The sequence below is a fragment of the Fringilla coelebs genome, assembly GCF_963513975.1.
Source record: "Fringilla coelebs genome assembly, chromosome: 3".
In the NCBI taxonomy this organism is placed as follows: Eukaryota; Metazoa; Chordata; class Aves; order Passeriformes; family Fringillidae; genus Fringilla; species Fringilla coelebs.
In genome coordinates this window covers 36,121,587-36,140,683 of record NC_140030.1, presented here as the reverse complement: position 1 = coordinate 36,140,683, position 19,097 = coordinate 36,121,587, and the positions used below count along the sequence as shown (strand labels likewise).

Genomic DNA, 19,097 nt, shown 5'->3' with positions numbered 1-19,097 from the left:
CTTGGTTTGTCCTAGGTCAGGAATCCTTCTTGCCTTAATTCCAGCAACCAGATATTCTCTCTTGCATACAGCATCCACCATGAGGAAGGTAGGTGCTGAGAACTGGATTGGGAAAACATTTAGGCAATGAAAAGTTAATACCACACAGACTGGTTTCAGTAACCAAAAAACCATACTCACAGTGCTAAACGTTCAAGCACAAAGGCTACGTTTTCACACTCAGAGGTAAGGTAAGGTCGTGCTTTAACATAACTTCGGATAGCCACCGTGTACACCTCCAACAGAGGCAGAGGATCTTCTGATGTCTTCCACTTTTCTGCATATTCCAACAAAGTCTATTTAGGAAAAGGAAACAAACCAAAAATCAGGAACAAATGTAAGTTTAAAATTTTACATTTCTCACTAGTAGATCTCCTTAATATGAATTACATATTCTCAAAACATGCTTTTTTGCCTTAAAATTTACTGTTTCATTAACAACTGACACTTAAGACTCCACACATAATCATTCTCTGATCATATAAAAACGTTATGACTGACACTTCCTCCCTGTGGTAACATCATATGATTCATTTTACATTCCTATTTTCCAAATGCAGAAGCCTGAAGAGCATATCATAGTTAAGGGACTGAAACTCATTTTTAGACATTCATCTCTACAGTTCAACTTCTAAAGCAAGTAAATTTCAAAGTGTGAGTTTTTACTTTAACTTTTCTACTTCCAGGAATAGTTTTGCTTTTCCCCTGCCTTGCCACCTTGAAGATACAGGTATCTTCAGGACATTGCTTTTTACACAGCTCTGAAAGGAATATGTTCTATGCATTTTAAAGATACCATTTGTACATCAAAAACTCACTAGTAAAAAAACTGTTTTCCTATTTGCCACATGAATACCTACAAACCATGATTTCAAACTACAACTCATGAAAGTGATGAAATAAACATCATCAACCAAAGCGCAGAAGACTTCTATTCATTTCAGTCAATGCTGGAGGACTCAGACACACATTTAGGCAAAGCATCCAGTCAACATCCCAACCACATCCCCCATGGATCTCATCTGCACAAAAGGCGAGATCATGCCTAGGGTAACTTGATGGATTGCAAACTAATCTCTATACCATAGCAGGTTGCATGGAGTCTGTCCTATTACAATGACCAGTTTTGCTGTTTGCTTCTTAACGTGTGTAAACACACAGAAAGCTAAGAGTAAGAGAGAGCAGTTTTATGATGTATGGTTTGAAGGAATATATTGATGGAGCTGTGTGTATCCTGAAAGATTCTATAGCCTTTATGGGCAACCTGAGTGTTTAAAATTCCATTTAGTAGGATTTTTCTCCACCAGTACTTAGAGAAGCAGTCCCACAGGTTCTCAACAGAGGGTTTAATCCCCCTCAAACTGGTGCTAGCAGAGCTGAGTGTGTAGCAGGTGCTCAGCCAGGGCACACTGGAGCTGCTCAGGAGAACAGCTGGGCTGCTGCCCCAGAGCTGGTCCCAAGCTTCTACTGGTGCATGGGGCTACACTCCTTCCCACCCCCCAGCTTTGCACTCACCTTAGCCAAACTATGTGTCAGTGCATTCCCCCCAGATGCTGAGCTTCCTCCCAACAGTCTCTCTGACCTCTCTCTTACCTTGCTTGCTCCCACCAAATCATGATTATACACAAAACTGCTGAAGATGTGCTCTGTCCCCTCAGTCAGTTAACTAATAAAGAAGGTAAGAGACTATTTGCTCCAGTATTGAGCTTTGATAGGAAGCCACAAATAGCTGGCTGCCCTCTGGACTTGGTACCACTAAGTGTTTGGGACCCACATTTCAGGCAGTGGACTATTTCACAGATTTGTTTCTAAGAATACTATGGGAGATGAAATACCAGGACCTGCTGATGTCTGGCAGAAAAACATCTGCCATTATCCCCTTGTCTGCAGAACCACCTACTTCACAGAAGGAAATCAGGTTGTCTATGTGAAAGCATATTACAGACCTCATTCTGTCAAGGACATTTAGCAAAAGTCACTGTTCTCCTTTTTCATAAGGTCAGCTGTAATTAAACAATTTTGACAACACTGTTTCAATTCTGACAAAGTTTGTTCTGGTAAGGCAAATCAGAGCCCTCTGAACAACTAACTTCTTCTGCTACAGAGTCCCACACACACCTGAATAAGAAACAGAACAAAGCGGTTCTCAACTCATTAACATCAAATGGTGAAAATTTGTTTAGTTTCTAACAGCTTAGTACAACTATCTAAAAGAACTTGCTATGTTTGGGATACAATGCAACTCAAATAATAAAATGGAACTTGGTGCAAGTTTATGTATCAGAAAGTAAGAAAACCAGTGTTAACTACTGTGGAAATGCAAGCCGTCATATTAAAAAACAAGGCAAAACAGGACTAGGTTTATTCCTGTCTTCAAATCTAGCTTAGCTAAAAAGCTAAAGTTAAGTTAATTCAGCATTGTCTGCCTATGTTAGCTGTCTGTACTGACCTAGCCAGTGGTAATATTAAGAACATACTTAAAATTCTTACATTTTAATATCCAAATAAATCCACTCAATAAAAAATGTCAACTATACTGAATTGAATCAGAAATCTGTTTCTTGTGGTCATTTGCAATTACAATACCATCACCACGTTATATATTGTTCATCCAAAAGTATCTCATTCAAGGACATAACAGGTAAGAAATATGCAAGTTTTGGCAAACTGCATTTTGGTTTGGTTTTAAATAAGATCTTACTACACAACCAATATGTAAAGAAGTCACATACTCTCTCTCCTGCAGGAGAAGATGCTTCTGAGCATCTAGTGCTTCCTACTGGAACCTTTAACCTGACTGGAATATTGTCTGTTTTACTGTAACACTCAATTTAATGCTCTCCTAAGAGCAGCAAAAAAGCACCACAGATCATGGCAGAGAAATCAAGAAAGAGCAAAACAGAGATGAAGCAGGTAAGAAAAAACAGAGGAGGACTGGATAAACAAGAGGACAATACTAGCAAACACTATTTCAATACCACTTGGCAATTTTGCTCAATGCACTAGAATAATCAGATCAAAACAAAGCAGCTGCCTTCAAAGAAACTCCAGCAAAAAGCCTTCCTTTGTCCTGGTACTCTCATAACCAGAAGTACTATGATTTCCATTACTGACTTGTCATATGCAACATGTTTAAGGATGCTAGTGGCAAAACAGCAAAGCTGAAAGAAAACCAGCCCAGGAAAGTATACTTTATATTCTTCACTTCTTGGGTCTTGGAGCAGTGTTTTGAATAGAAAAGGCAATAAGTTCTTCCCTTTGTCCAGCTGATATAAGTAGTCACATTAAAAGAGTGAATAGCCTAAGTTTCGATTTACATGAAAGCCACAGACCTGTAAAAGTAACCCTCTCTCCTCAAACTGATGATGTTTCTTGCTAAGAATTCACTAGAGCAATCAATACTGCTCCTTTCACGGTACAGTACTTGCAGAAAATTTAAAATAAAAAGCACAGTGATATAATCCTTTTTCCTTATGGAGTAAACTTTTTCTTCTTTTAAGTGCTTTGGAATGACTTGCATTTTTGTACTGGAGAAAACACCACCCAAGTGCTTTTTGTTAAGAGTATTACAGCTTAACCAATTTCACACTTTCTTAAAAGACAATTCTCCCTGTAAAGGGAAAATGTGAAAACAAGTTGCTGGTGAGACTGAATAAAAGAGGGAGAAACATGCTAATGTGAGAAACAACTAATCTGAAATTCAGCACAGCTTACTGTTCATATTGATTCATAGATTTGCTGGGAAAATTCTTTGCATTAGTTTGGAATGCTACTTAGCTCAGACAATTAGCTTTGTAACTGGTGATAAACAGTTAAAACTAACACTGCCACACAGAATTACTTCCCTTTCTGATTAATTTGAAAAAACATACTTCTCTTTTTAGGTTAAATATATATTAAAAGAACCCCAAACCAAACCACAACAATAACCAATCTCCCAAGTGATAGCTAACATATAAGACCAAGGTAGTACCAGCATAAAGTACCATTCAGTTTTACCCAGCTCTTATCCTGATTGTCCAAACTTGCTACAACTAGCCTGAAAGCCAAATAGCCAAATCTGGCCGAGTAACTCCTGTCAGTAAGGTGATATTTAGGAAGTTGATCTATGAAGTCATGAATCCTGTTTAATACTTGAAACACCATGTTATTAGTTGATGTAAATTTGAATGTGGCCCACCTACTTTTACTCATCTCCTCTTCAAAAGACCACAGCAAACAACAAGATTAATGTAAGCTTTGGTAAATGAAGGACATTTCCAACTTAGCTACCAAGCCAGGACAACATATCCTGCAAGTGTCTCAAAGTGTTGAGGACAAGGAAGAAGAAGGGGTAAGAAAAAAGAAGGAGGCGGGAAGATATAACTCAACAATTGGTCATCTAAGAAATGTGACTGAAGAGTATCGAGAATATTCTCTCCTGCCATTGCAAATATGAGAACCTAAGGAAGAAAACCAACAGGCTCAGTAGAGAGACACTGATTCATGGCAAGTGACCACTGAGATCTTAACAAGAAGATCAGGAGATCTCAAGTTTCATGGCAGGTGGTCAGCATGCTAAAGAACCACCAGCTAGGCAGTATCACCGTCCAATCTGCATATTTGGGGGATACCGAAGACTGCTGACCCATTATGACAAAACAAGCAGGAATTCTCCCAGACCAATTGGAACTTTGCAGAAATACCATATAGTCATTAATACCAGAAAATTGGATGAGAGAAGAATTATAAAAGCACTGGCAGAAACTAGGACAGTCCAATGAAGACCACTACAATCTACATTCAGATTATTAAGAATAAACTGAAGTAAATAAAATCTCATTTTTAAGATATGAAGTTCATTAGCAGTTAGTCAAAATAGATGTAATCAACAGATTGGCAAATTCTCAGAATACACCATTTAACAAAAAGTATTCGGAGTGTTGGTGACCTGTCACTACCATCTTTTTAAAGCGGCAAACACACTGTAAAAAGGAAGAAGTTTGCACTATAACACAGTGGCACTAATTTCAGCATTAAATAGTGCTATTTTTATCGCATATATATAGATCAGCCACTTCCAAGCCATTATGTGAACTATATTAAGCATTTACACCCACCACACCCTTTAAAAATATTCGTATGACAGATTTCCTTGTCTGACGTCTCTAGACTATACAGCACTGCCATTATACAGAGAAAATCAAATTCATTCTGCTTTGCTTAATGAATCAATGTTGTGCTCTGCTTACAACCATAAAAAGAAAGAATTTTACCCCCAGCCCTGGGCCTCATTAAGTTATTTATCTCCCTAGTCGGGACATGCTTGTTAATCAAGCCAAGTACTGTATTCTGAACACAGCAGCAAAAGTTTTGCTCCTCTTTGAGACTGAAACAGGCATTTTATTTTAGCAGCAGCTTACACAGTCAAGAATCCTCCAAAAGTGGAATAATCTTGACCTGTACAATAAAAATATGTACTATACCTGTGATTTAAACTGCAGAAAATGTACAACCACAGGTAAGATTCAGACAATTTTCAATCTTTATCAGAGCCCTTACAAGACTGTTGCTGTAGCAACCCACCCACCAGAGAATGCTTTACCGAACAATCTTCTTTGCTAAAACTAGCCCTACAACACCAAAGCAGTGATCAAATATGTTTCACATTAAAAGGCAGCATTATTAACTGTTAACAGGAGTTACACGTGTATGGTCCACACCTACATGTTTCTTCAGCTCTGAAGAACAGATTCTTACCTTGAACGGACCTGAATAATGGCAAGCTTACTTAAATTTATTTAAGGACATGCCTGAGACTGTAATTTTCATTCCCTGCTACACCCAAAGGACTAAGATGCTGGGAAAGTGACAGACAGTGGCCACACAGGTAAGCTGCACCTCTCACACAACTGCAGTAAGTAGCAAAACCTTTATTTCAGTGACTTTCTTCAAGCACATCCACACAGGAGAAAGTCCAAACAAGAAGCTTGACACAAACTGTATTACGTGGAGATGAGTCTTAGGGAGCTGCACACACAGAGTGGCTGAAGGAACTCCCTCCATGAAATAAACTCCACAGCGGCAGAGGCAGCAAAGCAATGACAGAGCTCCACGCACACAAGGAGGTGCAGGAGGTACAGCTCTTCTCAGTGAGATCACTCCGCCACTTGCTGCTCACATGGAGCATTCCCACAGAGGCAGGGCTCCCCTTGACACAAGGAAACCTCTCACTCCTCCAATACCTGCCAACAACCAACCCATACAAAAGAGCAGCTGCCTTCAGAGGAACCAGCAACGGCCTGATTCAAGAAAACACATCAAGCTTTATTCAAAGCTGGTGAAGAATAGCTACACTACCACGAACAGAAATTTAGAAGGAAAGCAAGGGTTCCAGTCAAGAAAGGGTAACTAAAGAAAACCAGTGAAGTAAGTCTCCCATATGAACCATGCACGTGATTTAAGAATATTTTTCTTGGCTTAAGATTCTCCCCTGTAAAGGTGACAGGTTTGTTCTAATAACCAGTCACAGCTTGTGTCACTAGATGATGGATCATGAAGAAATGAAAATGAATTGGAGATCCTGAGTTTGGCATCATCATACAGAGGAAGATGCAGAGAGATGCTATACACCGTAAGGAGCCTGACAACATAACCACTTGAGTCAAATCAAGTTCCACTGACTGCTCTGGACTGGTTTACAATTTGATGCTTAGGATTAAAAGGACTGAAAGGAAGAAGACATATAGCATAGTTTGATCCAGAGTAAGTGTCCCTGAGGACTTTATCTTGGGAGCAGTGCTTTTCAACATCTTCATCCATGACCCAGACACTGAGATCAAAAGTACCCTCAGCAAGTTTGCAGATGATACAAAGCTGAATGCTGTAGTTGACACAAGAGAAGAAAGGAATTCTATCCAGAGTGACTTGGACAAGCTTGAGAACTGTGTCTACAAGAACATCATGAAGTTCAACAAGTCCAAGTACAAGGTGCTGCCCATAGGTCAGGGTAACCAGATGTGAGTACAAACTGGGAGAACTCATTGAGATCAGCCCTGAGGAAAACGACCTGCTTGTTCTCATGGATAAAAAGCTGAACATAAGCCAATAAGGTGTGCTCACAGCCCAGAGAGCCAAGTGCATTCTGGGCTGCACCATAAGAGGGGTGGCCAGCTGGTCAAGGGACGGGATTCTCCCCCTTTACTCCATCCTTCTGAGACCTGACCTGGAGTGCTGCATCTCCAGCCCTCAGCACAAAACAGACATGAACCTGGATGGGCAGGTCCAGAGGAGGCCACATAGATGATCAGAGGAATGGAGCAGCACTCCTATGAATAAAGGCTGAGAGCTGAGGTTGATCAGCATACAGAAGAAAAGACTTTGGAGACACCTCACTGTGGCCTTCCAGTATCTTAAATGGGCTCATAAAAAGGAGGGGGCAAGAAATTTTGTATGAGCAGATAGCAACAGGACAAGGGAAATGGTTTTAACTGAAAGCAGGTCAGTTTAGATTAGATGTTAGAAAGAAATTCTTTACTCAGAAGGTGGTGAAGCTAGATGCATCCCAGGCACTGCTCAAGGTCAGGCTGGATGGGTTCTGTGCAACCTGATCTAGTGAGTAGCATCCCTGCCCATGGCCTGGAACTAGATGACCTTCAAGGTCCTTTCCAACCCAAACCATTGCATGATTTGCTGAATTTCGCACAATCAAGTTCCTCAGGTGGTGAGGATACTGACCTTCACTTAAGAGTGATTTTGACCTCCCAGTCCCTGACTTATGGTGAGACAATACATGAAAATGATTTGTGGTATCTTCTTCTTCCTTACAAGATTATACACTAGAGAAATTAAAAAGCAAGGGAAGAGATAAAACAATGATTTCTTTCAGTATTTGAACATCTGAAGTTTGTCTGTTTAAGCTAAAAGTTTACTAGACTAATAAGGAAAGATCTCACACAATTATTCTTGCCAAAGGTAGTTCAAAAACATCAATTACCAAAATCTGTCATTTTCCTTCTCCAAAAAGAACATAAAAGTACATGTTTCTTGTCAGAATCATACATCATTTTTCACATGCCCTGAAAAGCAGACAATTCTCTTAATTTAGTTTGTAACGACAGAGATACACACATCACAATGAATTAAGTCAATGGTCAGCTCATAACCTGAAAGACAAGGACTCTAGGTTTTTTGAAGGAATAATTCAGCTTACCATGGCAATACTATTATCTGACTATAAGACATGGGGAGTGAGATATAATTTAAATTTATGTTCTTTGTGAATGGTTGTCTTCTACATTAGATAGTGTTAGAAAATCACATCTAGTGCCAGACATTGCCTGTTAAATACACATAACGAAAGGGAAAGGAACTATTTTATAGTACCACATACTGTTTCTACCATGTACATACTCTTCAAGTACTACTCATCATCTAGAAGATGTTTTCTCTTCCCATGCAAAGTGAGGAAAAACAAGGCTGTATGTATTTCCCTCAGGTCATGAAATATATTGCCTGTGGTCAGCTACAGAACAGCACAAAAAGATAATGGCAATTCTAATACTGACCTTTAAAATCTCCAGACTACTGACTGCTTGCAATTATTTAAACTCTTGCTTCCTCAAATTTTTTTGTGTAGTACTACAGATGAGCATGAACAACCTTTCAAATATAGACAGCTGTATTTTAAGAATGTAATACACAGTAATAGTCTCACTCCTGCTTGTCAATGTGCAAGTTACTAAAACATGCAATGATGAGCCACAAGAAGCAGGCAAAGCAAGACACTGGAGCAGTAAAGGGTATGAAAATACTGATCATGTCTACTGAAAGTCTTCCTATGCTATCTGACTGCTGCTGAACGTGAAGAACATGGACAGTGCAGTCATGCTGACCTGTGAAGAAAACAGAACAGATAATGCCTCCTGGTTTTGTATTACCAGCACAATTCTTTCTTTGTATTACAAAACAAAGTGTAGCCCTTAAGGTAAGCTGTAAGACTCTTACCATTTAAACCTAAACAGAAATTAAAATGGAAATGTATCCCAATATTCTGTACCCTATGCAATTACTTGTTCCTGAACTGCCATCTTTCTGCTTTTGACACTTATAAAGTAATTTTACCGAAGCTTAGAAAAGCGAGACTTACTACATCCCTAGCAAAAAATGCCTTCCCCTTCATGATTCTGTACTTCATGTTTGTCACCTTTTGCACTGATCTCCACACCTTGAAGACAATCCCTAAATGAAGACATGGATTTAAAAGTCTGACTAGTAGAGGCCCAGATAATTTCTCTCTGCTGTATTTCTTCTACAGCAAAGAAGCTGTCTACTATTCAATTACCAAAATAACTCAATTAGTAGGATTAAAATCATCCCCCCCCCCCCAAATCCTAACTCCAAGGGTCTATAATCTTAAATTGCAGTTTTGGAAATGAAAACTGACTTATCTGCTTCTCTCTGAAAGAGTATTTTCCATGCATGTTCCTCACATTGTTGACCTTTCAGGTATGGTAGTAACAAGCAACAACTAACTGCTTACATTTAACTATTACTCAAAAGAAAAGCGAACCAGCTTTGAAACTGCTGGTTGAACTTTTCTTTCCCAGCTGAGTTAAGAGCACCATGAAACATTCAATAAAGTTCTTGCAGTATCCATGGTTCCACAAGGACTGTTCATCAGTACTGGAACGTGCACACAGACACAACTCTCTGCTCGAACTTGAGAATCTCCACCAGTCACATCTCACCAGTAGATAAGCTCACTGACAACAGGAAATACTGAGGAATCTCAGATGTGCAGCACTCCATTGCAGAAGCATGCAAGGCAACTGTGCACAAGCACAGCTCCCAGATGGTGTCACATTAAGGGTGTGCACACATCCTGATACTACGATAACCAAGTATTTTGAGATCTACAATTTGGGCAGCTAGACCAGCAGATACAGAAACTTCTAAAAACATTTCATAAATAGATAGGCTTATACAGTTGCTTTGAGATATCCAAGATGAAGACATTTCTTTTAAAAAATTAATATACTGGTGCTTTTTAATACCACTAAATTCACTACTGAAACGCCTACATTAAATATAGATAAACAAAATGTTTTAAAAAAAATCTATGAATTATATTATAACTGCAATGTAAACATAAAGCTGTTATAAATAAATTTATTGTACATGCAAAAATTCCTCAGACCAAGAACAGAATAATATAGTGAGAGATAAAATAACTTTAAAAAAAAAGAGTTAAGAAAACACTGAATGGCCACTAAAACACTGCTTTTGAGGAATAAAGACAAGAGAATTAAATGCTCTCCAGTCATTTTAGGATAGCCAGGAAAAAAATTATCAAATTGCATGCAGAGGTGACAAGCCCTTGAATGGCAACAGATCATGGATACTGGAGAAAGTGCTAGAAATTGCAAGACAGCTTAGTCCCTGTCAAAGGCCCTGAATCCTTAGACATGAAACACAAGGCACATGCCGACTTGATGCGGATTCTTGATCAAGCAGCTAGGTATAGTCATGATGTTGATGCTATCTTCTGACTTTACAACAGCAGAATAAAAAGTTTTGGTTTGTTTGGGTTGTTTTCTGGGAAACAAACCTATTACACTGAGTCTTGGGCTGAGGCTAAACATTCATCTCATTCAAGACAAGTTCATTTTTGAAAGCTGTATTTTTCAGAGTAAAACTGTGAACCTGGAGCATAATCTCACTGACTACTACAACCATTAAAGAACTGAACATGTGATGAAGACAGCATTGTTCAAATTCCTGGAAAGCTGATAACAGTCTGGTTTTAAGGTCAATTTACGATAGTTTACAAACTATGCCAGGCTGCTGGCCTTGAGTCTTTTGTGCAATTCCAGCCCTGTGCAAGTATCATTACCGAATCAAATGAATAGTCACAGAACTGAACTGGTAAAATAGAAGTTAACCTGTAAGGGAACGGATCTCTCCCTTCCATGTATGGTATCAGTCCTGGCTTGCAATAGTAAAATCATCCCCACCCCAAGAATTCAATGTCAAAGAACTCAATTAGAAGATGACTAAGATGATAGGAGGCATGACCAATGAACACAAGACAATTGCACTGGGCAATCGTCCTCACAGCTTCTACAAAGGAATTGCTTCAAGAAGCATTTCCAGACCATCAGAACTTAAGAGAACACAGCATCATTGCCTGTGATGGAAATTGAAGGAAAATGAACAGACTGGTTCAGAATAGCTTTATAACATGTGTTCTTTTTAACTAATTATTTGAGATGCTAAAAATAAATTAGAAATCTAAAGTTAGACATATCTGGAGTCAAGAAGATTCCCTACCAATACATTAGTACCAGATGAGGTCTTTGCGAAGTCCCACAGCAAAGTTACATCCTAAATGGACGCACACAAAAAAATCTTTACAATGTTACGCTACAATTATTCTCAGCCTTGATGATCTAAACCTTCTAGAGATGAAAACTATCTTTTACTTATGTGATTTCTCTCCTTGCCTGTCTCTTCTCCTTGTTGTTCAGTGTTTTACCAGAAGATGGAGAACAAGCCCTTCACCACATAAAATGCCAACTGCTGCAACTCTTTTTTTTTTTTTTTTTTTAACTGTGAGGTTAAGGTTCCCATGAAAGGTTCCCACTTTATTTGAGGAAAGTGGAGGCAGCTAAGGAATCACTGGGATGCAATCAGCATTTACATTCACTTCGTACAAGGACAAACTACCCAGCTAAGATGTTAAATGAACAAAGTAATCGAGCAAAAACTTGAACAGTTCTTGAACTAGTTCTGCATATCAAAAAAACCTTACTTCTATGTCTAATTTAAATCAGGTCTACCTCAGATTGCCCATGAGACTTTACCATTAGTCATTAGAAACAAATACTATAACAGATGATTTTTAAAGCATTTAAGAGTAAACAAAATGGTTACATAGTGTAAACCCTATCTCTTGCCCATATAAAAAAACACAGGGGAAAATGAGGGAAGAAAAAAATATGAGTATCTATTGCTTTTGCTGTGGTACGACAACCTTCTGACCAAGACATTCTCCACATCACCATGATCATAATCAATCATTACTTTCCTTTCACCTTTGTGTCCAACAGAAAAGCTCAAACATAAATGATTTGTTTCCATTTTGTTTTTCAGTTGAGATACCCTACAGGCTATTCTACAGATTTTTAGGTTAGAACAAAACTTACATATAAAAACACAGATATTTTAAACCTATCCTCAAACATCTGACAGAACAGCACCCATCTGAAATACTGCTGCTATCACAGATTTGCCATAATAAAATCAACAAAACCAGTTTTTATTTATTTAGAACTGTACACAAAGAGGTCATTTTACATCAAAACAACACATCACTCTACTACTAAATAACGTCCAAAGCAGTTCAATAATACAAATTAAAACTGGCACTACTTAACTGATTCAGTATTTGTTTACCAAGTATTAGCACTGTTACCTTGGTTTTGTAGCTACACAAGTGCTGCAAGAATATTAGCTCTTACGTGTTTTTTTATTATAATAAAAAACAATCCAGACTCAAACAGCAAAACTCCAGCCGGTACACAGTATCAGACTGCATTTACAAAACTGTGGATGACATAATCTAATGCAATTGCATTTTCTACAGGACAAGTACTATTTAAATTATGGTTCTGATCAAGGAACATCAATCTCAATTTGTACTCAATTTTCATTTCTAAAGCCGATCAAGATTTTAAGTTGTTGATATGTTATTCTTACTTGAATGTGTCTTCCAAATTGTTTCACAAAAAAGTTGTTAAGCAAAGCATAGCTCTAGAAAGCCAAGACTCCTTTGGCTGAAGAATCAGATGATGATGCTTTAATTCTAATGAAGATATTGAGTTGTGCCCAGAAGAGAGGACTGAAGCCAGACTCTTAATTCCATCACTTACTACAAGATTGTATTTAAGCAATTGTTTTCACTCAATTTCTGCAGGCATGGTACAGAGCTATCCAATTTTTTTCCCATTACAACTCCTCACCTCCAGGCTGCAGTCCCAATCTTTGCTAGTTTTATCCTTTCCCTTCAAACAGAAAACTCCAGCTGCTTTCACACTTTGCAAAGCCATCCTACCATCACTGGCTTCCCTACCCTGCAGCTGAAAGCAAGGGAAAGTCATGTCAAGATTAGCAAGTACTGAATCAGCGAGTCAACACTCATTCAGAGATGAATTTCAAAACCAGAACCTGAGTTTGCCAATTAGGTTCTGGTCCACAAAAAGCTCACAATGACTATACAATTCCAGTGCAATGCACAAGGAATAGACAATACAGCAGAAAAGAGGGTTCTGAGAACCCAAGTGTCCAGTGAACTCATCACAAGTGGTCATATTTCAGACTGGCATTCAGCTGGTTCCATTAACTGGATAGACTGTCTGCAATTGCTTCTCGAGCACAGCTTCTGGTTTAGTTTCATCCAAAAGACATTACAGTTTCCACACTACAAAGCTGTCCCACAATGTAGAAAGAAGTGTGCTAACAGCGATGATCAGATCACTTTGAAAGCAAACCCTGTGTCTGATCCAGAGTATTAACATATAGGAACTCACTCTTTTGGTTCACACATATCTTCTAAAACTGTTCTTTCAACCGCTGTCTCATTCATCTACTGAAGAGAGAATTTCAGAACACTAAAAGCAGGTTTTGTTAGACTGTATGAGCAGCTATGTTTTCATCTCTCATCTGTTTAACAGTGTTTCTCCTTCCACAGGCAACAAAAAAGTCCACCCATGAAAAAAAATATAAAAAGATTCCTACCTGACTTACCCATGTGTTTGAAGTACCACCTACAAGGTAGCACTGGTTTTTGTTACTGGTACCTTCAAAACCCAGATGCACAGGTGCACTCTGTGATATAGATACCCATCACTCAATAAGAACTGTTTTTTTTGGTGTTATCTAACCAAAGAAAACATGAGCTCAAACACCTTCAAGTACTATTTTCCTGAACAGTTTTAAAAGTAATCCATAAAAGTATTGCAAAACTCTACAAAAGCCTTTTTTTAATACACATTCTCCCCCCACCATCCTCTTAATTTTTTTTTAATCTCAGACTGATTAAGTAAATCTAAAACCTTGCCTATCAAACCAGGACACAAAGAAATAACTGATCTATAATTGAACTCTTTTTTTTTTGTTGTTGTGATGAAACTGGAAAAATTAACTGAAAAAATTGATACACATCTAGGTTTTATGCTCAAGCTCCACCAGAAAAGGAAAAGGATCTTCACAGAAACAGCAAAAAAATCAAGACATGCAGTAACTCATTCCTCTGCTCATACTTAAGGAAATCTATCCTCCCTGGAGACTTTTTAGAGACAACAGTTAAGTTCAGAACACAAAGAGAGAACAGGTAATTGCTGAAGAACTAATACTACTTGCTGACTAATTTTGATTTGTTAGAAAGAATTAGAATACTTTTGAAATCCAGTAAACGTAACCAACTACCCTGCAATGAATGATTCATTTTCTCAGTCTGTTCAACCACTACACATTCATACATATATTCAGTAGCTTATAATGTGACTACATATTATGTTGTTTATCATTCCACAAAAATTAGAAAATATGAAAGTTGAACAAACATAGAAAGTTAGTAAGAATTACCCCATTAGCTGCTTTTTAACTCTTGCCTAAAGAGATTCTCCTCAGATAAGCACTTCTCCTTAGGTCACTTCTGTGATTTTTTTTTTTTTAATAAAAATCATTGCAGCTCTAGTTACCATTAATATGCAATTACTAAACAGATTTCAACGACTTGGAAAATGCAAGAGTGCACTGAGTATTTGAACTCTCCTCTCCCTACACATATTTACACCACCTAAGGTGTAAATGACCTTGATGACTTCTTCCAACTCCTTGCCAGTAACTCTCAGGGTTGTGTGTCTCTAACCGAGTTAAGATGAATTGTGGAAAGAACCCATGCCATAATCTTAAGGGTAAGTTTCTTTATCAACTTCTTGAGGATTTTTTAAGCTATTGTTATAATTCAATTTTTAGGAACATTAGCACCCCAACTCTTTGGCACACAAGCATAAAAAGTTAACCATGACTCTAATCCAACTATTTCTACATCGTTAGGCAGATAACGTAACAACAAGAACAAAATCTCTAATTGTTCTCTAATGCATATAACCAAGTAGAGGGGAAGTACCCACTACCCTCAATTACAGATACAAAACCAAGAGACATAACTATGCCGTTGGAAAATATAAATATTTTTAAGGCAAAATCTATGTTGGAGGAAGGTTTGAAAAAAAAGCACCTCAGCAACTACAGAAGCAGAAACAGAAGAACAGCTTGTGGGGCTCTACTACAACTCTCGTAAGTAATTATGTCATATACCATCACCCAGAAAGTTAAAAAAAAACCCCACAGGAAAGGGAGACAACTGAAAGTTAATTACTAAACACAGAACCTTCTCTTAATTGACAGAGAGATATTTCTCTCCCCAAATATAAGTTAAAAGGCACAAGCAATTTGCATGTTTTTCATCTGGGCATGCTGAACACATACTGAAGGTGCTCAGCTTGCTAATTATTAAACTGAAAGAGGCAAAAGTGAAATTACTTGGGTACTATTTGTCCTACTATTTTTTAGGCACTATTTTGCTTAGAATTTAAGCCCCAGCTAGTTTTAGAAAAAGACCTAGAAAAACTTAGAAAATTAATGGAGAGCCTCTGGTTACATCCATAAACTATTTTAGAACAAATAAGTTATTTAAAACACCAATAAATAATTTCATAAAGCCTCATGCTTTGTCACATACAGTAACAGAAATTACCATTCTTCAGGCTTGCCTGTAATCTTTCAACATTTTGCATATAACAGGCTCTTTTTGATCTGGTCATTGGTATCTAATTTCTCTCTTGCATCCTAACATAAATGAACTTGCTATAGTTCTAGGGTACATTTCTCTCTATTCAGATATCCAATCATGTCTCAATTCAATGTTGTCATCCCAACACTCATATTTTAGTCTGTTTACTTAAAAAGAGCATTCAGCAGTTGGCTATTAAACAAGCATTTCATGAATGTGGCGGGATGTTCATTACAGTAAACTTTCATCCACTGCCAGGAAATCCAATTTACCTATTCTTTTAATTATCAGACTGGCATATGAGCAGATTAAAAATAGGAAGACAGCCAGAAATAATGGTATCTAATCTGGAAATATGTACATTTTCTGCAGCACAGGTGACAAACTTGCTCTCTCATCAAGTGAAATGAGACATTATGATACTTCTATAGTTCAACTACATCACATTTTTGTATTAGCTGTCTTTATCAGATGAATGCAACTTATCCCATTGCTACTTCAAACCCTTTTAATCTGATAACTTAACTGAGTCTTCATCCTCAGTAGAAAGATTACTCAGTTGCTATTTTAAACTTGTCTACTCAGCACTGTCAAATTGATATTCCAAAGGATGTCTTCCATCTGATTGATATTTCCAGTGAAAGAACAAGGCAACATCTACCACACTGTGTCTAATAACCACCAGTGTCCTTTCACCAGTGTCAAAGTACAGCCACTATGTCCACATGTGGGGAAAAGAAAGGACCAAGGCCATACTTTCTCTTGAATATGTTGACAAACCTGAGCAGAACTCCTGAGTTCCTGCTGTCACACTGACATGATGACCAACTCTGGCTGGGTATCCAAAAGCAGGGTTCAGTCACTGCACAGGTTTCAACAAAAACATTATGCAAGTTCCCAGTCTGTAGAATGGGGATTATGACATTTTATCATCCTTAACTATTATAGATTCATACACAAGTTACTTTTTATCCCTGCAATTCTCTTCATAAGACGAACCCTCCCATGATTTAAAAAAGGAAGTTCAAATTGTCTTTTGTGATTCTGAACATTTAATCTCTTCTTGTACCTATCCTTGCATTTCCTGTGTTATAAACCAGTATATCATCACAGGCTCCTGAAACAAGCACTCTACGACAGGACCAGCACTGGTGGATGGGGAAGAGCAACCTCGACTTAAGGAGTGTTTGATGCTCTGCTGCACTGACATGCTTGTTTCCAAACTGGAGAGGCATGGATTTGATGGATGGACCACGCTGTGGATAAAGAACTGGCTGGATGGCCACATGCAAAGAGTTGTGGTCAAAGGCTCATTGTCCACACGGAGACCAGTGGTGCCCCTCAGGGGTCAGTACTGCGGCTGATTCAACATCTTTGTTGGTGACATGGAGAGTGGGAGCAAGTGCTTCCTCAGCACATCTGCTGATGACACCAAGCTGTGTGGTGAAGTCAACATGCTGGAGGGAAGGGATGCCACCCAGAGGGACCCTAACAGGATGGAGATGAGGGCTGTTCAAACCTCATGGAGTTCAACAAAGAGGTGCTATTGGTGCAAGGTTCTACACGTGGGTCGGGGCAATCCCAGACACACTGACAGGCTGGGCAGAGCAGCACTGGGAGCAGCCCTGCAGAGAAAAACTTGTGTGTGATGGTTGAAGAAAGACAGCATGAGCCAGCAGTGTGAGCTCACAGCCCAGAAAGCCAGATGGAATCAGCCAGAGCTGCATCAAAAAGAGCATGGCCAGCAGGTCAAAGAAGGTGATTCTTCCCCTTTATTCTGCTCTTGTGGGACCCCATCCACAGTACTGCATCCAATTCTGGGTTCCCAACACAAGGAGGACATGGAATTGTTAGAGCAATTGTTAGAGTTCAGGGCCATTAAGTTGACAAGAGCACTGGAGCACCTTCCCTATGAACACAGGCTGAGAAAGTTGGGGCTGTTCAGCCTGGAGAAGAGAAGGTTGTGTGGAAACCTCATAGCAATCTTTCAGTATCTGAACAGGCCTACAAGGAAGCCAGAGAGACTCATCATCAGGAACTGCACGGACAGCACAAGGAATAATGGGTACACATTGAAATGAAGGAAGTTTAGGTTAAATATTAGGAAAAAATTCTTTATTGTGAGGGTAATGAGACACTGGAACAGGCTGCCCAGGAAGGCTGTGGATGCCACAAACCTGGCACTGCTCAAAGCCAGGCTGAATAAGGCCTTGAGCAACCTGTTCTAGTAGGAGGTGTCCCTGTCCATGGCAAGGGGGTGTTAGGACTAGATGATCTTAAAGCTTCATTCCAACCCCTTAACATTCTATGAATCACAAGACTGAGGAACTCCTTATTCATGATTTAATGCCTGATCACTGAATGTACTTTACCAATTCACCAAAACAATATTTGGTCTGTTATATATACAAATACCAAACAGGATTTGTCTACTTGACAGAACCCATTCTCTCCATCAATCTGAAAAACAGAAGAGGAATCCTTCTAGATTCTGGGTTTTTTTTAATATACAGGACGCTAAGAATGCTACACCAGCTCAAATGAAAACTGCTCTATTCATCCAAAAGACAACAGAGAGTTACAAACAAAGACTGGTCTTTATCCTAAAGAACATTACTTCAGGGAGTTAAGGTTCTCAAAGCAACAAATGCACCTGTCCAACAGTTAGGAGAGAATGAACACCAGGAATCAGTGTTTGAAGATGGATGGAGCTTTGGTAGTTGTCCATGTAACATGAGTTCCTATAAGAATAAAGAACTGTATGACTGGTTCAGAATGAGTATTAATCAAGTGAGAGCTACATTAGTTAGCACAGGATATTCCTATTTCTCTGATGAATGTTTAATTTACTTTGCCTACATACAGGAAATCATAAAGCTAGAAATACTGTATACCAGAAGACTATACAACAGCTACAGAAAAAAAGATTGAAGAGATATTTGATCAAACTATTTTTACCAAAAAAAGGCACACATTTTTGCAAGTTTCGTCCAGTTACCAAATAGATCAGGTCTACTTTCAGAGAATATTTTATAAAGTTCCACTGCCTTTTTGACATTACATATATCTTCTTTCTGAAAGTCTTTGTTCTGCCAAGTACTAGGTGTTATTCGATTAACTCTTCACAAATGAAAGCAGTGTACTTCATCCTTAGAGATGAAAGACCTGAGAAATAATACCATGGAGTTGTCTTTAATGCATATTTGGAAGAATAAACAGA

General features: G+C 38.5%; 1 protein-coding gene across 1 annotated transcript in view; it reads right to left on the bottom strand.

Moving 5' to 3' along the window:
• The window catches only part of ZNF292 (zinc finger protein 292), a gene marked incomplete at its 5' end in the record, with an annotated part of 49,016 nt that overhangs the window by 22,530 nt on the left and 7,389 nt on the right, over positions 1-19,097 (bottom strand). The window contains one exon of the mRNA XM_084203604.1: positions 181-335. Within this exon, the coding sequence (XP_084059730.1) occupies positions 181-335 (155 nt within the window). The remainder of the gene's footprint in view (positions 1-180; positions 336-19,097) is intronic.